Source organism: Bison bison, unplaced genomic scaffold (genome assembly GCF_000754665.1).
Source record: "Bison bison bison isolate TAMUID 2011002044 unplaced genomic scaffold, Bison_UMD1.0 scf7180017858770, whole genome shotgun sequence".
Taxonomy (NCBI): Eukaryota; Metazoa; Chordata; class Mammalia; order Artiodactyla; family Bovidae; genus Bison; species Bison bison.
The window spans coordinates 2552269-2576516 of NW_011489342.1; the positions used below are offsets into that span (position 1 = coordinate 2552269).

General features: G+C 45.6%; 1 protein-coding gene across 1 annotated transcript in view; it reads right to left on the bottom strand.

The window, feature by feature from the left end:
- MTURN (maturin, neural progenitor differentiation regulator homolog (Xenopus)) overlaps positions 1–24143 on the bottom strand; it is a 32811-nt gene extending 8668 nt beyond the window's left edge. The window contains exons 1-4 of the mRNA XM_010829419.1: positions 24045–24143; positions 23527–23673; positions 22780–22821; positions 12076–12231 (exon numbers count right to left, since the gene is read on the bottom strand). Of these exons, the coding sequence (XP_010827721.1) occupies positions 12076–12231; positions 22780–22821; positions 23527–23673; positions 24045–24143 (444 nt within the window). The remainder of the gene's footprint in view (positions 1–12075; positions 12232–22779; positions 22822–23526; positions 23674–24044) is intronic.
- Positions 24144–24248: the final 105 nt, after the last annotated feature.

The window sequence follows — 24248 nt, forward strand, 5'->3', positions numbered from 1 at the left end:
AGGAAAGGGTAAGCAGAGTCCTGACCAAAGTAACACCTTTACCCTGAAGTTCTCAGACCAAAACTCTCTTCAGGTCTCGGAGAGCCCTCTGAACATACTTGGGACAAAAATCATCTGCCAGGCATCATGGATCATATGATGCACAGGGTCTGCCAAGGCACCACGGCCAACTGCAGACATGAGCTCAGAAGGCTGCAGCTGTCTCAGAGACACTGCTGACTGCGGAGAAGGGCAGGGAGGGCACATCTTGTCTCCACAGTGTGCATCTATCTTGTGTGTGCTGGGGAAAGGGAGAAGCCCCTTTCTCCTACCACTGTCTCCCTTCTGTATCTTAGTGGATGGAATAAAAGGTAAAGCTGCACTCCAAGGAGGGAAAAAAGATGGTTGGTTACCATGAACACAGTTGACTAATATTTCGGTGTTCAGTTTCAAGAGCTGCTGGATGACACAGCAAGGTGAGAGTATCGAATGAACGGTACCACTGAAGTAGCTGATAAAACATAAATATTGTCACTGTGACCAAGAACTTCAGAGTCACCAAAATGCTAAAAGAAGACTCATAAATTCAATAAGAAATGTAACTTCTCATTGTACTGAAGGGATGCTCCTTGAAAGAGGAATGATCACTGGATTCCTTTTCAGTTAACAAATCTGACTGGCTGCCTGGAGCCTTGGGTTCAGGACGATTCTGAGGCTCAGTGGGGAAGATCCTGTTCGGTCAGCAATGGCTGTCACAGGCACAGAAAGTGCAGCTGAGGCATGCATCTATATATTGGCCATCTTGTCCTAAAGTGACATGCCATTGATTAGCCTCTGTCATTATACTTTACATAATTCACATGGACCCCAACTGTAGGTATCCCTTAATACCCACCCTCTCCTCAGCTTAGGTTGGCTTGTAGAAGAGGTTCCAGCAAGCCAAGCATGAAACCCTACCCCTCTCCTCTGCCCAGCTTCCCACCTTATCTTGTGTGTGAATCCAAAGCACAAAGGTCTAGGTCCAGAGCATCAGCCACACTGGGAGGCCCTTCTCTTTGGCAGGAAACATTCAGATGCTAATTTGAGAGCTCTTGGGCTTCCAGGAGTGCTAGTGGTAAAGAACCCGACTGCCAATGCAGGAGACATAAGAGACACGGGGTCAATCCCTGGGTAGGGAAAATCCCTTGGAGGAAGGCATGGCAACCCACTCTGGTATTCTTGCCTGGAGAATCCCATGGATAGAGGAGCCTGGTGGGCTGCAGTCCATAGGGTTTGCAGTGTCAGACACGCCTGAACCAACTTAGCACGCATGCATGTACCCCCATCCTTACATATAGAGAGAAAAGAAGTAGCTCTCAATGGCTGTCAGGACATTTCAGGTACCTTAGTAAAGGGTCTGCAGATTCATTGAGAGGTTCTGTGGAAAAGGCACTGGACCTGGCAGCTGGAAGCCAGGGTTCTGGTTGGGGGACCCCACCTTTGCTGAGCCTCAGCGTCCTTCTCTGTAAAGGACAGCTGCTCTACTCCAGAGAAACTACATCCTTCTCTGTAAAGGACAGTTGCTCTACTCCAGAGAAACTATGGAGATTAAATGAGAAAGTGAATGTGGCCATGGTCTGCAAACCATAGAGCCTCATATGAATCATCTGGTTACAAAGACTGTCTGTTTCTCATTTTAAAGCACAGCCAGTTCAGTGATTCAAGGGGACTAATGATGCATGAGTAGCCTGTCGCCACCCACTGTTTCTTCTTCTCTCTTCTACTGGGCTTGCTTCTAGACCCCCTCATGGCTAATCAGTCCTAGGAAGTAGGATGAGAACTAAGAAACTCAGTTCTATCAGCCTCTTCATTTGATTCCCAGGCTTCCATTCCAATGAACCAACCAATTCTGTCATACTTCAGATTCAATCTAAGAGTTAATATTGGTTAGGCTACTGTGATAGGTATAGTATAAGCAGCTTTCTGTACCTGAATTCCATACGTCTTCATAATAATCCTATGTGGTAGGTATTATCTCTCCTTTACAAAGAGATGTTGAGTAAATTTGCCCAATGTTACCCAGGAAGCGTCAAAGAAGGATTCAAAACCAGGCCACTGGGTTGTAGACTTCACATAGCTAACCACTAGGCTACCTGGGAGATTCCCTTCCAGCTGTCCATGCTATTTCTTTGGCTGGAGGCTTCAGTGTTTTCAACTGAGTAATAAACATTAAAAAATTCAATATGCAGTGTTAGCATCAACATTTATGAGTATGTACAATTTGGAAGCATGCAGAGGAGAACGAAAAAAGCATAAGAGCAAGAAAGGACACCATACAGAAATGTAATAATCTAGCATTGCCACCTCTGCCTCCACTCTCATCTATGGTAGATAAATCTAACTTCTGGGTTACCAGAGGTGGGGGTGGGGTGGGGAGGGAGAACTGGATGAAGACAATCAAAAAGTACAAACTTTCAGTTATAAGTTATTAATAAATAAATACTAAGGATGTAATGTACATCATGGTAAATATAATTAAACATTGCTGCATGCTATATAAGAAAGTTGTTAAAACAGTAAATCCTAAGAGTTCTCATTACAAGAAAGAAAGGTTTTATTTTCTATTTCATTTTGTATCTATATAAGATGATGGATATTCATGAAACTTACTGTGATAACTATTTTTCATGATGTATGTAAGTCAAATCACTATGCTGTACACCATAAACTTATACAATGCTTTATGTCAATTACATCCCAATAAAACTGGGGGGAAAAAGAATAGATTGAAGAGCCAGACTGGAAAAAAAATAAATTTAATTACTGCATCCAAAATTTTAACAGTCAAGAAGACATATCAGAAACAGGAGTATAAACATACTGGGAAGAATCCTGAGTCCTTGCTTTAACTGCACCCACACATTCTTATAAGGAAAAAGACAGGCCAAGAAATCCTGTCAAGTATATTTAAATTACTCCTGATAGAATCATTCACTTTTATTTTAGTAAAATTTTTTCACTTTCCTGGAAAAAAATCTTTATGATTGTTCTGGACAACAATGATAACATTCCCAGGGTCTTGCTCCTTCGGAACTTTCTCTGAACACATAGGGACTACTGGAGTCCACCCATCCTAACAGGGTTGTACCTAACGGGCAGAGATGCCAATCCTTGAGAACTAAAGCTCTTTGGACCCATGAGAGTATTGGTTATCTGCAAAACTAACTCCAGGTCTTTTTAAAGGTGGTATAAAGGTTCGTCTAGTCAAGGCTATGGTTTTTCCTGTGGTCATGTATGGATGTGAGAGTTGGACCGTGAAGAAGGCTGAGCACCGAAGAATTGATGCTTTTGAACTGTGGTGTTGGAGAAGACTCTTGAGAGTCCCTTGGACTGCAAGGAGATCCAACCAGTCCATTCTGAAGGAGATCAGCCCTGGGATTTCTTTGGAAGGAATGATGCTAAAGCTGAAACTCCAGTACTTTGGCCACCTCATGCGAAGAGTTGACTCATTGGAAAAGACTCTGATGCTGGGAGGGATTGGGGGAAAGAGGAGAAGGGGACGACAGAGGATGAGATGGCTGGATGGCATCACTGACTCGATGGATGTGAGTCTGAGTGAACTCCAGGAGTTAGTGATGGACAGGGAGGCCTGGCGTGCTGCGATTCATGGGGTCGCAAAGAGTCGGACATGACTGAGCAACTGATCTGATCTGATCTGATAAACTAGCTGAGGCTGAAATCAGTTGGCATTTAGCATCTGCTATCTCTGAAGGTGGCACTCAAGCACGCAGACTATACTGTCTTTATAAAAGGAGACAGTATCTAGGCCTTGGAGTGCATGGTCAACCAGCTAGGCATCTGGGGCTTCCAGGAAGAGCCCTGTGGCTTCTGAGGTCCCTGTAAGCTCCTTACAGAGGACTTTTTGAAGCAGCATTTCTCATACTTTGCTGTGTACATGACTCACCTTGGGATCTACCTAAAAGGGAGACTATGATTCAGTGGGTCTCAGGTGGGACCCAAGATTCTGCTTTGCTAACAAGCTCCCAGGTGATGCGGATACTGCTGATCCAGAAACCACAGTCTGAGTACTGAGACTCTAAAGCATTTGGGAAATTTGTCACTGTTTATCTTAAGCCCGGAGAAGAGAGTGGCAGAGGATGAGACGGTTGGATGGCATCACTGATTCAATGGACATGAACTTGGGCAAACTCCAGGAGATAGTGAAGTAAAGGACAGGGAGCCAGGCGTGCTGCAGTCCGTGGGGTCAAAAAGACACTACTTAGCCACTGAACAAAAACAACGATCTTAAGCCATGAGGCTAGTGCTACCAATAAACCTCTGATGGGATCCTGGTCAGTCTGTCTTCTCCATAATAGGAAAAGTAAATAGAGGTTAAGCGGCAAGAGTGATGTAAGACCCAAATGGGCAAGAGCAATAGGTACTCTCTTACTTTAGGGGCATCATACCCTAAATGACAAGGGTTTGAATGTTCAAAACATGAGCAAACAACAAATGCCATGATAAACTTAAATTGTCAGTGTTCAATGTGGTTTTCTTCTGGATGTGGTTGGCTGTTTTGTGTTTGTTTTTCTTATCAATATTTTTTGAAGTATAGTTGATTTATAATGTTGTTAATTCAATGTGTCTTTATTAAAACCCACATTTGTGCATAATCTTTCCTATCAGACTTTATGACCCACTGGGGTAGCTTCCCACAGGTGGATTCTTTCTCTTCTTCCAGATGCTTGAGCAGACTAGAAGAGTAGAAGCAAGAAATGAACTTTTTCTGGGTCACAAAGGGTTTTCCTGTGGGGTTTAATCCCTAGCTCTCCAGCCACTAGTGGCAAAAAAAATTAACAATCTTGCTCATGTCAGTAAGACATAATTAAGGAAATTTTTCTTGTGGAAATGTCTCTGCTTCTCAAAAGAGAAAAAAAAGGGGAGTCACATAGCAACCCCAGGGAGAGGACGAAGGTTAATCTGAGTGAGAAAACCTGGAAAAGCGTGGGCTCTCACTCAATGAAGGGCCATGAAAGCAACATCAACCAAAACAGCACAGAGAATTGTCATAGCAACAGGTGCTTCATGACCTAACGTCCACAGTGCTGGGAAGAGGAGGAAGAATAACACTCCAGGAGAATAGAGTAAGGCTTTGAGAGAGCTGAAAGGGCAAAGATGAGGTTTGGTTTTACAGCTAACTTGGAAATGGTAAGCTCTCCCTTCTCTTGTGAACTGTTCTCTAACCAGGGGGGAGACTGTCAATCACTACTAAATAAAAGATACAAAAACATGGAGGGGATAAAAAGGAACAGTATGATCAATATTACTTAGACCCATAACCACTCTTTCATTGACTAGCTCACTCATGTGATAACCAGCAACCATCAATTCAGGACCATTTAAACAAGAAAAATGCAGGACTCCAACAATTTTCCAACTCACATTTATCGAGGCTGGTGACAGGTGTCTCTGAAGCCATTACTGGTCTCAGGACACAGAGAAACCCATCTGCTCACAAACCGCAGTGACAGCCTGCGTGGTGTTGTCACTGCACACATGTAGCATTTGAATATGACAATCCGGCAGGAAGGGGGAAAACTAGGTAGAAGCTAGGATGCCCCTGGAGTGTAGCAGAGGATGGGTAAGTCCAGGAGGAGGCTGCCCTGCTCCATCCATGGAGCATATCCACCTAATATGCATTTCCTAACAGCAGTTATGAGCTGGAAATGGAGCTGTAGTTATTGTTCAGTCACTAACTCATGTCCTGTTCTTTGCAACCCCATAGACTGTAAGCTGCCAGGCTCCTCTGTCCATGTGATTTCCCAGGCAAGAATACTGGAGTGGGTTGCCATTTCCTTCTTCAGGGGATCTTCCTGACCCAGAGACTGAACCCATGTCTCTTGCATTGGCAGGCGGATTCTGTACTGCTGAGCCACCAGGGAAGCCCCTGGAAATGGAGACTAACCTTGACAGGGCAGCTGGGCTTTGACAGCCCTGTGTGTGTTCTGATTCTGAAGCTCTCCATGCATCCATAAGACAGTGAAACATGTATGACCCCCATTTTAAAGATGGGAACACTAAGGCTGAACAACCTGCTAGAGGCCACACAGGCTAGGAGCTGGCCAGGCCGGGGCTGAGCACCATGCCCCATGTAGGGACATCTCTAAGGTTCTCTCAGTAAAGGAGCCAAGGCAGGCCTTTCTGGTCTTTATTCTTGGCCAGCCCTCCTCCCCTGCTGACCCAATCCGGATCTTGCCCTTTCTTCAAGTCTCACCTCCCCGGGAAGCCCCTGCCCATACATCATTCCTCGATGAGCCCACTCACATCTGAGATTCCCAGTCCTCTGGACACATTGTGGACAAAACAACATTTAAAAAAAAATCACAACATAGTTCCTGATCATAAATGGTTTCTGTAACATCATGGAAAATTTAGAAAATCCAGAAAAGAAAATAAGTATCATTCATAGCCTTGTCACCAGAGGCTCTTTGGTCCTGTGTCCCTCTGCAGGAGAGGAGCATCTGGTCGTCCCTCTTGTAGCACGAGCCTCCACCCCAGTGAACTGCATGGATGAAGTACTGAATGGATGATTATTATTTTGCCAAAATCAATGTTGATAAACTTTTGGCTATAATACCTCAACACTACCCCTTGAAAATCCTTTACCTAAGCCAGAAGATTCTGTTAAGTGTGTGCCGAAATGATTTAGCAAATGGTTTTCTCTCTCCACCAAAAACCTAAGAGTCCCAAGAAAATTTTCACTACTGAGCTCACTTCTCAACAGTATTTTGCCAAGTGTCCCCATCCCATCCATGTCAATGTCAGCCTTTAATCAGTGCTTCTCATGTGTGCTGCACTGCACTAAGTCCCCAACAAAACTCGTGTTGTTTAATCCTCACAGCAACCCTAGGGTAACTATTGTCATTTGTTTCCTAATTTTAACAAATGAGGAAACTGAGAAACAGCAAGGTCAAGTAATTTAGCTGAGGTCACACAGCCAGCAAGTGGCAGACCTGGGATTTGAATCCAGGCAGCCTGCCCCCCAGAGCATGGGTTCTTCATCACTGTAGTAACCTGATTCTGCATAACTAGGTCAAGGGACCACAACCATCATGCTGCGGTCGGTGCCTGTTCACTGACATCCTCTCGGAAAACACTTCCCCAAAGAACCAGCAGAGTGGAGCAAGGAGACAGGGAATGGAACTCCCTCCCTCCATCTGCACAGTGTCAGGCAGTGTCTGGACCAAAATCAGTGCTTAGTCATGTAACCTGGGCCTTCTTTGTACTTTTCTGGGCTGCCTCTCCTCCCAGAAAGCCAGCCCCTAGAGCACAGGACTAGGCACTGTGCCCTGTCTCCTACAGGAGCTTCCCAGGTGGCGCAGTGGTAAAGAAACCACCTGCCAACACAGGAGACACAAGAGACAAAGAGATGCGAGTTCTACCCCTGGGTCAGGAAGATACTCTGGAGAAGGAAATGGCAACCCGCTGCAGTATTCTTGCCTAGAAAATCCCATGGACAGAGGCGCCTGGTGGGCTACAGCCCATGGAGTCGAAAAGAGTCAGACACGACTGAGCGCACACGCCTGTCTCTTACTCACCAACAGCAGATGATCCTGCATTTTGTTAATTATGTTATGAAGAGACAGAGGAAAAAGAGGAAGGTAAGATGGTGAATAAGAAAAAGAATAATTATTTTTTCTTGTCAAATCCAACAACAGATTTCTCTGGTAGGGCACGGACTCTGTGAGATTGGTTGTTTGGCAAGGGAGGGGCGGGGAGGCAAACAGAAAGCAGGGAGAAGCACAGTGTCTAGGAAACGGGAAGGTCTAAAGGTAAAGCGCGCTACGTAGCACGCGGAGCCTCTCGGGCAGGTGCTGCTCGGGAGGGCTGGGAGATGACTCCATCCAGGCAGGCAGGCATGTGTGGGCTTCAGCAAAGTGAACTGACTCTGCTTGACTGCTGCCCCCAAAGGCAGCAGAAAGCTGTCAATAGAAAGGTCCACAGGATAGGGGCTGGCAATGGGCCTGCCAAGGGAAAACAAGGATTCAAAGCCATGAGTGAGGCTGTTCTAAGATGAAGGTGAAAATATTCCTCCTGTGGTTTCCCCAACTATTAAAAAAAAAAAGCAGCTGCACAATTGGATCAGATTATCAAAAATTTTCAGGCAAATGACATACTCAAGTTCACCGGCTTGATAACCTTGCAGCATTTGGGTACATGTTACTTCAACAAATACTACGAGCTACGACAGCAACAAGACCCTTTCCTGAGTCATAACCTAAGCCTCCTTTACATAAAACAGATAAACAGCAGTGGGGAGAAAGGCACTCTTCTGTGGAGAGGGAGAGGGTGAAGCTTCCCCCTGATTTCCAGAAGTCCTTCACCCGGGTCTGTAACACTCCCCTCTCATCCGATCTAGGGCACATCCTAACTGAGAGAAACCCAAGCCTGTGTGTATTTCACCCTCAGCAGCCCTGAGAAGGCACTTCCCTGAAGACAAAAAACTCAGCTGGAGCGCCCAGCACACAAAAGCTTTCCTAGCAAAGGGGGCCTCGTACCAGGCAAAGGCCCCACCTTGGGAGAACCATCCTGCCCGCTTTGGCAGAAGGCTCCACTTGAGAAATGAACTCAGGAAGCCCAACAGCATTAATAAAATCTGTGTGTCTCTGTTACACAAAGCACCTTGATCTGAAAGAAAGTACTCAACCAAGTCAATCGCTTTTAGCTAAATATCTGGATTTTTTGGACTGCATTTTTTCCCCTTTACATACGGCTGCCTGGTTGCTTAAGCACAGCCATAGGCTTGATAAAGCAAGATGGCAAAAGGGGCTCTGGTGGGAGTTCACCTTCCCCAGTGAAGCACATTCTGCCGGTAACCTGTTGCTAGCCACCACAGATGAGAATCAGGTGGCCAGCTCATGAGTGGACCCTCTGTGGAAACCAGCTGCAAAGTGAGTATCATGTGCTAATCAGATATTTGGGGGAGGGGGTCGGAGGGGAAGGTAAGATTTACGGGAATCCATTTTTTTTTCTTTAACTTTTGCCTGCTTTGATGTCTCTACTTGGATGTCTAAAAGGCATTTCAAACACTGACAAGTCCACATCTGAAGTCTTGGTGGTCTCACTCCCTAAGTTTCTTCCTGCAACTGTCCCATTTCAGTAAACGAACGCCATTCCCTTCAGTGAGTAGATGAGGAACTCTGGAGTCATCCTCATCTTCCTTTTGGATGACAGTGACAGCCTCCTTATGGGGCTCCTGTACCCCCTCTCCCCCTCACAGCCTGCTCTCTGCTAGGTGAATCTCTCTGGTGCTCAAGCCCTTCAGAGGCTCCCCAGGTCAAGTCCTTCTGTGACCCGCAAGCCCTGGAAATTCCTCAGATTCATCTCTCACTCTTCCTGCCTTCCCCCTTCACTCGGGCCACACCAGCCTCCCCTTGTTCCCTGAGCCCTGGCTTTCTCTCCCCCTGTGGTTGTATCTGCTGTTCTCCCTACCTGGAAAGCTCTTCCTGCGGATCCCCTCACGGCCCACATCTCACTTCAGTTTCACTTAAGTAGCCTTCTCAGGGAAGCATTGCCTGCTCCCCTAATCAAAACTGTCAGGGCCTCAGACACTCCTCACCCCCTTTCCCTGACTCATGTTGTTTTCTCCTTGGCACTTGTCACTAACACGTTATGTGTTGTCCTCAATTATCTTGTCTCCTTGACACTAGAATACAAGCCCCGTGAGATCTAAGATTTTCATCTGTCTGGTTCAAGTGCTAGGGACAGAGCAGTAAAGAGTGTCAAGCGCTTACTGGGTGCTCAGTAAATACAAATTGAATGGATCAAAGTGGGATAGACCAGTATCTGTAAGTCAAAAATCTATTTTGGATGAGTCAAACAGTCTTAGAAAATGAATAAACAACAAAAAGAATTGGTTGGACAAATGATACTAATCAGACAGAGTGACGAAGGCCATTTAAAATTCCTCTTCTTATAATGGTGGATTAAGTGATACTGGTCAGGACCAACTCTTCCATAGAGAACTAAAAATGCTGGATTCAATATGAAAAATGCCTTCTTAGTTATATTGAGAATTAGTACCCATAGAGGTAAGCCTATCATAAAAAGTTGCTTTTGTCCTGAGGACAGCTCATCTACTATTCTCAAAGAAACTATGGCCTGCTTGGCCTACTCTAAGAGCTAGGGAGACCAAAGTCAACAAAGGAGCTTCTGTGACAAACCAACCTCACTTTAGGCTAGGACCCCAAAGTCTATGCTAGAGTCTGAATATTTATGTTCTCCCCTCCAAAGTCATATGCTGAAATCCTAACCCTCCAGGTGATGATATTAGAAGGTGGACCCTTAGGGAGGTGATCAGATCATGTAGGTGGAGCCCTCATAAATGACCAAGTGCCCTTATAAAAGAGGCTCTTGGCTTCTCTCTCTCTCCTTCCACCATATGGGGTTCAATGAAAAGATGGCTACCTGTCTAGGAAGTGAGCCCTCAAGAGATACCAACTCTGCTGGCACACTGGTCTTGGACTTCTAGCCTCTAGAACAATGAAAAATAAATTCTTGTTTATAAGCCACCTAGTATTTTGTTATAAAAGCCTGAACAGACTGAGTCTGCTCTCAGAACAAGAAGAAACCAGGCCTGCAAACCTGGCTTTGCGTCACCTGGAGAGTTCTAAGAACTACAAGTCTTAAATTGTTTGAAGGTGGTCTCCGACTGAATCCTCTCTGGAGGAAAGTACAATTATCTTAGGCCTCAATTTATCCTGAAATATAAATTTTCAAATACAAATATACAAATTTTCAAGCACACAGAGATAATCCAACACACACACAAACAAGATACCAGGAGGGGGACCCAGTGAAAACAAAAGATGACAAAACAGACTTCAAAATTTTGAAACACTGGAATATCCCAAAGTCTCTTATGCAGCTTAAGCCTACCATGTTCAGAGAAACAAAAAACAAGTTTGAAGATTCCAAGAAAGAAATAGATATTAGGGGTTTCCCTGGTGGGTCATGTGTCAGTGGTAAAGAATCCCCCTGCCAATGCAGGAGACACGGATTCAATACCTCATCAGGGAAGATCCCACAGGCCTCAGAGCAACTAAGCCCGTGTGGGATTGAGCCTGTGCTCTAGAGCTCAGGAACCACAACTACTGAACCCATGTGCTGCAAATACTAAAGCCCGTACACACTAGAGCTTGTGCTCCACAACAAGAGAGACCACCACAATGGGAAGCCCAAGCTAGACTAGTTCCTCCCACAACTAGAGGAATAGCCCCTGCTTACTGAAACTAGAGAAAAGCCAGAGCAGCAACAAGGACCCAGCACAGCCAAAAATAAAATTATAAAAAAGTAGATACTCTATTAAAAGATTTGAAAAAAAAAAAAAAAAAGGAAATTCTAGAGCCAATAACATTGAAACTGTAGAGTGCTTACAGTGGGCAGGGAACTGAACTTGGGGGAAATGTCACACAGTCTGACTTTGTCTTCCAATAAAGAGAGAGAAGTAGTTTATAAAATAGGGGTGAGTATTCATTTCACATGCTTTTCAGCTAGAATGAAACAAACCATCAGCTAACCACAAACATCCAGATTCCTAAATCCTAAGGAGGCTGGGGGGCAGGGGGTGAGGTGGGGGAAGCAAGCTCTCTACAAGAGACTTTATCAAAAGAGAAAAGAACAACTATCCAGTTTCTTCGCCTCCATATCCATCCACATGAGGGTACATCCTTTATACCGCCTTCTGGCAATTTTATATTACAAGAGAACCTCCATAGCACTTGCAAGCATTTTGGTGTTAAGTCTACTGGATGAGAACCGGAATACTCAGTTGTCTCATAAAAGACTGTGTGCTTCCCACCCAATCAGAGATTCTTAACTCAAGGGATGCTAGAAATAACCATCATCCCCGCAACAAACAGCTGTGTCACATCCCGTTTCCCCCTCCCTCTCCGCCTTCAGCCTCCCTCCACGAACTGCTATCTTTAAGCCACAGGGCAGACAAGAGAAAAACAATTAGTCATTCCAGGTTTTGCCCACTTTCCCCACAATCCGTGTTATTCAGAGCACAGTCACTGGAGACAATAAGACGGCTTTGGAAGCCAAGCAGGCACCTACAGGTCTGAAAGACTTGAAGACTTTTTCCAAGACTTCATGGAGCGTCTTCTTGCCGCAGGAGGAGATGTAATCCTGTGCTAGCTGCAAGAAAGGCAGGCAGTCTTCACTCTCACTCCACACGTGCTGCGTGCCCACCGGTAAGGGAAAGGAGAAAACAAAGACACACAGTTATATTCAGTCTGAAATACACAAAAGCCAAGATTTTTTTTTCAATTATGTGAATTTGAAGAAGGCCTCCATTCCAGAGTAAAAATCCATATAGTTATTCTTGATGTAATCGAAGGCAGAAAATGAATACCCTGCAGAAACCCCCCATGCTCCTGGTCCATAATCTTACCTGCTCCATTTTCCATCAGATCTGCCCATACATAGTAAAAGGGCAAGGGGATCAATATTCCCCTACCCGTGATTTCCAATGTCCCTCTCCTGATGCTGGCAAAGTGAAAGTGAAGTTGCTCAGTCGTGCCCGACTCTTTGCGACCCCATGAATAGTAGCCTGCACCAAGCTCCTCCATCCATGGGATTTTCAAGGCAAGAGTACTGGAGTGGGTTGCCATTTAGGGTGGCTTTAAAATGGAAGGGAGGAGAAACCAAGAGCTTGCATAATCCTTACCATTGCCTTCAGCAATGGCTGAAGGATTAAGTAGGCAGAGTTTGTAACTGCTTACTTGGAAACATCCTTTACCCAGATGAGTCTGAGAGTGGGGACGATGGTCAGTTTACTTCAAAATGAAATTAATTTAGGAGGACACATGGAAAAGTCATCCCTACTCACCAGGAAACAAAGGCTCTCTGAAATCTCACCTTCCCTTAAAATGCTTTACTAGGACATCGTAGGGCTTCCCTGGAGGCACAATGGTAAAGAATCTACCTGTCAATGCAGGAGATGTGGGTTCAATTCCTGTGTCAGGAAGATTCCACATGCTGTGGAGCAGTGCCACAACTAATAAGCCTATCTTCCAGAGCCCAGGAGCTGCAACTGTTGACCCCATGTGCAGCAACTACCAAAGCCCCTGCACCTAGAGCCTGTGCTCTGTAACAAGAGAAGCCTGTGCAACCAGAAGCAGCCCCCACTTGCCTCAACTAGAGAAAAGCCCATGTAGCAATGAAGACCCAGCAAAGCCAAAAAAAAAGAAAAATAAATAAAGTAAAAATTATTTTATACATATATGCTGCTACTGCTGCTGCTGCTAAGTCGCTTCAGTCGTGTCCGATTCTGTGTGACCCCATAGACAGCAGCCCATCAGGCTCCACCGTCCCTGGGATTCTCCAGGCAAGAACACTGGAGTGGGTTGCCATTTCCTTCTCCAGTGCGTGAAAGTGAAAAGTGAAAATGAAGTTGCTCAGTCGTGTCCGACTCTTAGCGACCTCATGGACTGCAGCCTACGAGGCTCCTCCATCCATGGGATTTTCCAGGCAAGAGTACTGGAGTGGGGTGCCATTGCCTTCTCCGATATATATAAATAAATAAATAAAAGAGGGCAACATACCCAAGCAACACTTTACGATGTTAACATGCACCAGGAGGAAACTGATTTTGGCTTTATTTTTTCTTAGACTAGACAAGTTTTTTTTTTTTTTTTTCTTTCCCACATGAGGATATCCATTTTAGCACATCTTTAAGACTTGGCTAGTTTCTCCCATAAATGTTCAAGGATCTGGAATAAGCCCAAGAAACTGGTTTGAGAGATGAAGATGCAGAAGCCCCCTGTTCTGCATATCTGCGCAACAGGATGGGGGTAGGGGTTATTGAAGACCAGGATAATATCAGGGTGTCAGTCAAGTACCAAACATTGCTGTTTACAGGAGCCGGATCAATGACAGCTCAACACTGGTGAAAAAAGTGTAGAGGACAGGAAGATGTTTGGCAGCTGAGAGCAAGGAACAGGTACTGGGCAGCAAGGGACAGATCAATTTGGAGAAATGGTCCATGTCGAGCACATACTTACTCCTGCTATTAATACAAATGATTAGAGCATCACCCCCAGAAAGTCATATGCCCAACATGCAATAAACAGATTTCCCCTTCTTCCTTTTCACTGCAGGATCCTCAGGAACTGGAAAGAACTGAAAAGGCTGCTCAGATTCAAGAGAGAATAACGTGCTAATATGCCATCTTTACAGCCCAATTATCTGTGTTTCACAGACGTGAAAGTCCAATTCTGATGCATGCTGCTCTATTTCCAGCAGACTTCTAGAGGAGCTTCCTCCTTGACCTAATAAAGATACCTTCTAGATTCTCTAACTTTAGAGAACAGCTCAAACATGATTCCCTATTAAGTGGACGCCTTTAAAGTTGTCGAGTCACTGAAATGCCAGTCATGTAATAGTCTTTTGCATTGTACAAAAAGCATAATAGTACAAAGTGCCTTTAAATCCATTATTGCACTTGATTCTTCATGGGGATTCAGCAAGAACAATAAAGTTCACTTTAATACAAGTTTGGCTCAACACCTATTTTAAAACTCAAATTTTAAAAAATTCTGGCATATTTCAAATTCTTATCCAAGTCAGAGATGGGATTAACACCTAGCACCACACAATGGAAAATCTTAAGCCTGCCTTCTTCCCTAGACTTGTTATGGAGATTACAGAGAAAGTAAAAAGTTGATTAAGTACCTAGTACAGTGCCTGGCTGGCAGATAGTACATAGCTTTTCAATAAATGGTGGCTATAAGTCCCCTATTTCCCCTTTTGCATTTGCAGGAGGATGGTGTGGGGGATTTCCACCTGCAGTAACGCTAAATCAGACAGCCTATGTGACTTCAGTGAGAACACTATCCAAGGCAACTTGGGTTAGAATTAATTCGGAAGCAGGTGTATCTATGAAAACCTTGTAGTTTTTACAAATATAGCCTATTTTTTAACTATCTTTTTTTTAAGTATTTTAAGTTATAAATTAAGGAAATAAATTAAGAAAAGTATATCACTCAAAGCGTTAGTCGCTCAGTCGTGTCCAACTCTTTGCAATTCCATCGACTGTAACCCATCAGGCACCTCTGTCCACTGGATTCTTCAGCCAAGAATAGTGGAGTGGGTTGCCATTTCCTTCTCCAATATCACTCAAACTGTAACAGAATCACAGTGTATCCGCCACCGCCTGGCAATCAGTTTCTTCAGTTTAAGTGTTTCTAGGGCATCTACAGCCTCACGAAGAGGAGGTTCATGCCACCATTTTCATTACTCCGCTTTTGGAGTTGTTGATTTATGAATACACTGGAGAAGAAAGACTTGCATACGTGTCTGCTAAGTCACTTCAGTCATGTCTGACTCTTATGTGACACCATGGACTGTAGCCCACCAGGCTCCTCTGTCCATGGGATTCTTTGGGCAGGAATACTGGAGTGGGCTGCCATGCCCTCCTCCAGGGGACCTTCCTGACCCGGGGGTGGAACCTGCGTCTCCTGCAGCTCCTGCATTGCAGGTGGATTCTTCACCGCTGAGCCACCAGGGAAGCCCTAGAAAAGACAGACTTAACACCTGTGAAAGGACTTTCTGTCCATTCTCCCTAAATTTCCTTGACGTGGCTTTCTAACTTATCCCGAATTGCCAGCAGTGCTGGTTTTCTTGTTTTACAAGAGTTTTAACTGAATCCCTGCCCATATGATAACCTGACGGAGCAGGGGGTTTGGAATGAGACAAACCCAGATGTACACAGCCGCTTATAAGAAATCACCTGCTAAATGCTAATTATTTCATATCCATTGTATCGCATAACAAAAGGAATTCAGTTTTATGGACTGAAACTGCCCCTTTCTAAGACTAATCATGGCAGTCAGCGAAAATTCACTGGTGAGATGAACCAAAAAGTAAGTCTGTAGTTGGGGAAAAAAAGACAAAGGGAAAACAACAGAAGAATCATATAAAAACCAGTCAGTGAATACAAGGTGAGATGAACAAAAAAATAAGTCTGTAGTTGGGGAAAAAAAGACAAAGGGAAACAACAGAAGAATCATATAAAAACCAGTGAGATCAGGACAGCAGTGCCAGGGAAACAGGCCTGGCACATGCCACGGATGGAACACAGATTGGCTTTCACTGCTTTGCAGAGGCCTATGCAAAGAAAGATAAGCAACCAGTGACCTGAGGCAGTGCCCACATATAAAACAGACCAACTCTTCAGAACTAACAGGAATGGGACTAGGGGCAGGAGCGCTGTAGTTGTTCAGGCTAAGTCGTGTCCGACTCTTTGCGACCTCATGGACTACGGCCCACCAGGCTCCTCTGTCCCTGGAATTCCCTAGGCGAGAATACCTGAGTGGGTTGCCATTTCCTTCTCCAGGGGCAGGAGGGTTACTCTTAGAAAATTAGAGAGGCCTATTCCAAAACCAGGGGAGGGCAGAGAGAGTATCTGGTGTCTGGGCTAAAGCACCTGAAAGCAAGATCTGGGGTCTAGCCTTGACAAGGACAAACGGGAACTTGACCCAGAGTCCGGCACCACAGGGCATGGCCACAAGGCCTTTCACTTGGAAAATATCTTAAGCATGAGAAACCAAACACCCACTCTGGCCATTAAAAAACTATAGCAAGGGGTCAGAGAACCTGTGGCTCTGAACAATGTTAACTCCTTGGCAAATATACATCTGGGAACAGAATGTACTGAACTTCCAATCTGGTAGTTAGAGCCAAGGCAGATCACAGACATGGACTGTTACAATATTAGAAATGCCAAGAAAAGGCTTCACAAAGGAGGGGAAGGAGGTGGTTCTTATGCGTTAGAGTGCATCTCAGTCACCTGTGCTGTGCTGTGCTTAGTCACTTCTGACTTTTTACGGCCCCATGGACTGTAGCCCACCAGGTTCCTCTATCCATAAGATTCTTCCGGCAACAATACGGGAGTGGGTTGTCATGCCCTTCTCCAGAGGATCTTCCCGACCCAGGGATAGAACCCAGGTCTCCCCCTTTGCAGGCAGATTCTTTACCGTCTGAGCCACCAGGGAAGCCCTCTCAGTCACCTGAAGTGAAGTGAAGTCACTCAGTCGTGTCCGACTCTTTGCGACCCCATGGACTGTAGTCTACTATGCTCCTCTGTCCGTGGGATTTTCCAGGCAAGAGTACTGGAGTGGGTTGCCATTTCCTTCTCCATCAGTCACCTGGAGGCTTATCAAAATGCCATCGCTGGATCCCACACAGGAGTTTCTGACACTGCATTTCCAACAAGTTCCAGGTGATGCTTATGTTGCTGGTTCTGGGACCATCATTTGAGGACAGAATAGAACTGTGACTAACCACATATTTGAGGATGGGCATTACATTACATTACTTTGCTGACAAAGGTCCATCTAGTCAAAGCTATGGTTTTTCCAGTAGTCATGAATGGATGTGCGACCTGGAACATAAATAGGGCTGAACACTGAAGAACTGATGATTTTGAACTGTGGTGTTGGAAAAGATGCTTGAGAGTGCCTTGGACGGTAAGGAGATCCAACCAGTCCATCCTAAGGGAAATCAGTCTTGAACATTCTTTGGAAGGACTGATGCTGAGGCTGAAACTCCAATACTTTGGCCACCTGATGCAAAGAACCGACTCATTAAAAAAGACCCTGATGCTGGGTAAGGCAGGAGAAGGGGAAGACAGAGGCTGAGATGGTTGGTTGGCCTCACTGACTCGATAGACGTGAGTCTAAGAAAGCTCTGGGAGATGGTGAGGGACAGGGAAGCCTAGCGTGCTGCAGTCCATGGGGTCGCGAAGAGTCAAACATGACTGAGCAACTGAACAACATTACATTAAAAGGGCTTCCCGGGTGGCTCAGCAGTAAAGAATCCACCTGCAATGGAGGAGACACAAGAGATGCAGGTTCAATCCCTGGGTCGGGAAGGTCCTCTGGAGGAAGGTATGGCAAGCCACCCCAGTATTGTTGTCTGAAAAATCTCATGGACAGAGAAGCCTGGAGGGTTACAGTCCATGGGATCACAAAGAACTGGATACACTGAAGCAACATAACATGCACTCAATTACATTAAAAAAAAATCTAAATGTCATGATCAACTAAAACTACTTCCATTTCTCAGGACAGCATGGGTTGCAGCGAAGCAGCCCCAACTTGCACCTGCCCTGAGCAGCCTACTCTTTCCTATAGATTCCTGCCCCTTTGGAGCTGAAAATCCCCAGTGAGAACTCTGATTTCAGCACATGTCATCTGTGGCCCTTCTTTCTGTCATTAAGTTGGGTTGGAGTTTCTTATCAAAGCTCATCTGGTTTGAGACAATAAAACAATGTCAACTGCAAACAGAAAAATGAGCACCTTTCTGTTTTCTGTAGTAGAGATAAGAATATCTAGCTTATCTAAGAATGGAATTAGATTATTAAAGTAATTCAAATGACAAATACCTTTTTGATCACAGTCTGTATGCTCCTACTGTTCTAACACTTGTGGGGATGGCGCTCGACTTCCTGGTGCTTAGGCAGAGTTGGGGATGGCAGGGAGCTAAGAACACACCCGCTGTCCTCCCAGGACTCAGTTATCTGTGTCAAAGGGCCATTGTGAAGCGCCTCAGTCTCACCACGTGGGTTTTCTGCTGCCAGCAGTTCTGGGGAGTCCATTTTAAGTTGGTACGGCTTAACCCAAAACTGACTGCTACCCACACAGTAAGAGGTGAGGTAAGAGTGACGAGCCATCTCAGGACAGCCAGCATTATTTCTGAACATGTCTGACCATACCTCCAATCTGCTCTAGGTGTCAAACACTGATCTGGTTTATCAAGGAGGAAACTGAGACTCAGAAAGTTTAAGCAACTTGTCTGTGGTCACACAGGAAGTAATGGGCAAAGCCAGGATATCAAGAGGGATGTCATGCTTTCAACCTGAGCCTCAGCTCCTTCCTTTGTAAGTCAAACAAAATAATAATACCCCCAGGGTGGACATGGGCTTCCCAGGTGGCGCAGTGGTAAAGAATCCACCTGCTAAAACAGGAGCTGCAGGAGATGCAGGTTCCATCCCTGGGTTGGGAAGATCCCCTGGAAGAGGGCATGAGAACCCATTCCAGTATTCTTGCCTGGAGAATTCCATGGACAGAGGAGCCTGGTGGGCTACAGTCCACAGGGTTGCAAAGAGTTAGACACGACTGAGCTACTAAGCACAACAGGGTGGATATAAAGATTTCAGATTTCAAGAGAGGGACTTCCCTGGCAGTCCTGTGATTAAGACTTTGCCTTCCAATGCAGGGACATGTGGGTCTGATCCCCTGTAGGGGAAGTAAGATCCTAAGATTCCACATGCCACATGGCCCAAACACCAAAACATAAAACAGAAGCAATATTGTAACAGATTCAATAAAGACTTTAAAAATGGTCCACATAAAAAAAAAATCTTTAAAAAAAGGTTCCAAGAGATAAACTGCCTCTCATTTAGCAGAGGCCTATGAGTGCTTATGTCTTCTCCCCCTTACTTGAGTTTATATTAGCAGGAATTTACTCTCCTTGGGATAACCACTCCGTGAATGATAAAGGGCATATCTTTTTCCCTGATGCAATCTCTCTAGATGAATAATACATGGCCACCATAGGAAACTTTACAGTCTACCACTACTGCTCATTTAACCTGCAAATAATGTGATATAGGCATGATTATCCCCATTAGACAGAAGAGGAAACTGAGGATAGGGTTTAAATTGAACAAGACAGGGCCTTCTCTCCACTATACCACCATGGAAACATGATGATGCAACCTCATTCAAACAAATTGTATCTTCTTTCTCCAAAATAAAAAGGTTGTTATTTAGTCACACAGTTAATAATAGAGACATGCCTAGAATGAAAATGGGGATTATATCTATATATATAGATATAAAGTCACAGTCATAGGGACACATACAAAATTAAATCACATAGTTCTTCTATAAATAAAACATTTTTCTTTAATACTATGACAACGGCTATCTTTGTTTTTGTATTGAGGAGGGATTAAACTATACATGTCGAACCAAACATGTTGTGAATGGTTGGCAGGACAATAAGGGAGCGCCCCCCCCACCCCCCCCCCCCCGCCCCGCAGCAGCAGCAGGGAGAGGCTAGGCAGTGGGCTTTGTTTCCAGAGAGCTCTTTTCTCCAGGATGAGGCGAGGAGGGAAAGCAGCTGGTGCTGCCATGCCCAGGAGCACATGCCCCTCTGTCCGTCTGGCATGTTAGTGGCTGCCAACGCCCAATTCCTCAAGCCTGACCGAACCCTGGGGACCTTTTGAGCTGGCAGAGGATGGGCGTGCCGCCTGTATAAGCTCTCGGCACCGTCCCTGTGACACCTGAAGAGCCAGGCAGGGTAGCCGTGTCCCTGAACCCCCAGCACACACAGGGCACTGGCAACATTTTATCCCAGGACCTGAACTCCTCAGCCATCCGTAGAGAGAGACTTGAATCAGCAGCAGTTTGCAAAGGGACCACATGGCCTGTAAAGCAAGCAGGGGAAGGAGTTCACAAGGGGCCCAGGAGCTGCCAAAGAGAGGACAGACAAAAAGAAGTCCTTGTTCCTAAGCCCCAGCCTGATCCTGTCCAGGAGACCTTCTGCATGGTGGAAGGGACAGCTCTCTGGGCTTTGGCTCAAGTCCTGACTCTGTCACTTCTTACTGGCATAGTCCTGGCTGAGTCCTTAAAGTTACTAGCCTCGGTTTCCTCGCCTATAAAATAGGGGTATATTAATACCCACCTTACAGAATTTTTGTGAAGCTCAATAAGAAGTAGCCATTGAACCCAAGTCTGAATTGGGTCCCCTGTTGTCACCCCTGAGGTGCCAGGTATTCAGTACAGGGCTACCATCTATTAGCCGTAGGGAAGTTAGTAAACCTCGCTTGGCTTCAGTTTTCTCATCTGTAAAGTGGAGATAATTATAGAGAGTGGCTTCTGAGATTACTAAGATTAAATGGGTTCATACATACAAAGTCTGATACATGGTAATTCACACTTAAGTGGTAACTGTCTTTGAAGCTGTCACTCTTGAAATTTAACATGTCTTCTCTACTAGGCTATTATTCATTCATTCATTCTTACAAACATGGATTGAATATCTATCACATGTCTGGCATGTTCTGAGCACTGCCATACAGGGATGAATAAGACAAACTCTCATGAAGCTTATAGGCTAGTGGGCGAGGCAAAAAATAAGCAATGGACTATCAAGTATTAATGAGTGCTATGGTAAGGGTAACAGAGGGTGAAGTAAGGGAGTATGTGGTCAGGAAGGTTTCTCCCAGGCTGCAATGGTATAAAGAAAGGAGCTATGTAAGGATGTGGGGGAAGAGTGTTTTAGGCAGAGGGAACAGCAGACGAAAAGGCCCTAAGGCAAGAATGAGCTTGGCTTCTCTAAAGACCAGAAAGGCCAGTGTGGCAGGAACACACTAAGCAAGGGGGAAGAATGGGCCAGGATGAGGTCAGAGAGGCGGCGGGAGACAGATCACGTGGGGGCTTGAAGCCAGGAAAGCTTAGGTTTTATTGCAAAAGTGATGGGAAGTCAGTTTAGGAGAGGGAGGGAGTGGTAAGAACACAACCTGCCGTTTTATCAACATTTTAAATAGATCCAGAGGGACTGCTATGTGGAAACTCTGCCTGAGATTGTTAATATCATCCCCACTTTAGGCACTGTTCTCAAACAAATCTGCTAGGGAGGTACTAATATTATCTCTATTTTACAGATGTGGAAGTCATGACAGAGAGGGGTTAAATAACTTCCTCCCAGGCACAAAGTTAGATGTGGGGAGCTGGGGTGAAAGCTCGAGTAGCCTGCCCCAGAGCCTGTGCCCCTAGGCATTATACCACACTGTTTCTCAGATGAAAAGAATGGCCCCATTCTAAGTAGCCCTGGCCAGGTACAGAGTGAGCCCTCAATAAATGTTTGTTAAATGAATGAATGATATAAAAACACTTTGTAAACTGAAATGCTATGTAAATATTCTTATTGTTAACAAATCCTTCAGATTACAAGGATTCCATTCATCTCAAATTTCTTCTAATACTTAGCAGATTTTCCTGGGAAAAAGAAATGAACAGAGATAGCACATTTTCTTCAGGTCTGAGTTTTGTTAACTAGAGGCAAACAGCATCTTGACAAACCTGGCCTGCAAATCTGAGGCAAGGTTTCGGCTAAGAAAACTCCAGTGTTTGGCATCTTATTTATTATGGCCTCTAGTAACTGAAAAGGTCCAGTCTGCCCAATGAATTACTCCCCACACCCACCACCACCACTTTCTTTCTTTCCTATTTATGTCATTTAATTGTCAGTGAACGAATACTTTCAAAAGAAATACTTCCAAGTATTTCACTCAAACAGGTGGAGATTTCAAATGTAATATGAGTGGCCTTGAAAAAGGCCTGATAGACTTCACGTTTCTATCTGGTTTGCTAAACATATTCAAATCAAGAGAAGAGCCTTGCTTTTCTTCACCCACCTATTCTCTTTGGATATGTCTCATGCAGTGACAGCAGGATGGCTGTGTGGAACCATAAGTTCCAGAACCATGCGTGATTCCTGCCCCATTTCACACAGTAAGGAGGGGAAAGGCCACTGGCAGACCAAGGAAGCCCAGGGATCGAAGGGACTCCTAGTCAAATCCTAACACTGCAATTAGTTGGACCCTGGTGCCCTTTCCACTACATCCCTGGAGCTTATTCATACTTTTACTATGAATAAATCCCTTTTTAATGATCTTTCACATTGACAAACACCACTTACTTATTTTAACTACAGTTAACAGTGTTCTTACATACATTTATACCTTACTTGCGCTTCACGAATACCTACGATGGAGGCATTCTGATTAACCTCATTTTACAGGTGAGAAATTGAGGCTCTTAAAGAGACAAGTTCTAAACTCTGGGGAACCCCAGATCTCTGACCCAAATTTGTGTGGCCCTTGCTGTGCAGTGGAGACTGTCAGGTGCATTATCTATTTGATCACCTGGGGGTTGGTATTATACCCATTTTTCAGATGTGTACACTGAACATTTTAAAACACTGAAATGAGTTTGACCAGAGTCACGCTGCTACAAGTCAAATCTGACTGTCACTCTAGGCTATCCCTCTTCTAGAGGGTCAGGAGGCTGGGGCCTGGTGAGTCTCTCACCTTTGTGGAGTGGAATGGAGGTCGTGGGAGGGGCATGCTTCATCTTGTCACATAGAGGACTTCATCTCTCTGGGACCAAGAAAGACAATCACGCTAACTCCTTGTCGAACTTTCTGTGGTAGTTGGGGTGCACGACAGCCTGGGCTTTGAACCAGCTTTGTCTCACCCCACCTGAAGAGCCAGCGCCAGGCCGCGCCTCTGCACTGCCTCACCTCCGTCCCCAGGGGCGGCAGCAGCGCCAGCTCCAGGCTCAGGCCGGCAACTCAGGCCGGTAACCTGAGCCCATAGCCGCCTCCATCTTACATGTAGGGACCATTATTTTTTCCCCGTTCTTACAAATACTTCACGGAACGCCATCCTCGCCCAGTCTCCACACCTCCCACCCCAACTCCCCGGCCCTCTACCTCCCCTTCCTTAACTGCCAGCGCCAAGATCCCAAGTGAGGGCAGGATACAAAGTCGAGAATTTGGACCCCGCAGTTTCAGGTCCAAGTCCCTCCGAGCCCGGGGCGGGGCGGGAGGTGGGATGGGGAGGGGGAATTTCATCCCCATCTGGAAAAACCGAAAGGCCTTGGCAGGGCCAAGGCCGCCGCCTCAGCTGGACAGAACCTTTCGGGCTCCACACATCTCGTTGGAAGCTCATAGAGGAGCAATGGAAGCACCAGAGGAAAGGGGGCTAGGCGTGCCTCTGTGTGTGAGTGTGTGTGTGTTTGTGTGCGCAAGCGCGTGTGCGTTTTTAAGATCCGGGGTGTAATTCCGCAAAGATGGTCCAGGAGATGGGGCATCGCTAGTGTGGACAGAGGCTTTGTGTCTTAATACCACTGAGAATAACATGGGGAGAGGGGTCGGGATCAGGGTTCTCTCGGGCGAGGAAAACTGGAGGAGTTGTGTCTGCGCATTGAGAGGGTAACGGGATTCCTCACCCGGACGGGACGCCTGGGTGGAGGAAGCTCCGGACTCCCGATCCTGCGGGAGTGAAGGGTCCGTGCGCCCCGGCCCGGACTGGCGCTAGGCGGAGACATCCTCGGAGATGCTCTAGCCGAGCACTGCGCTCGAGCCGTGGGGTCGCGTCCCGGAAACTGCCCTCCCTAGCCCAGCTTCCCGGATTCTAAGGATGCCCCTGCCTG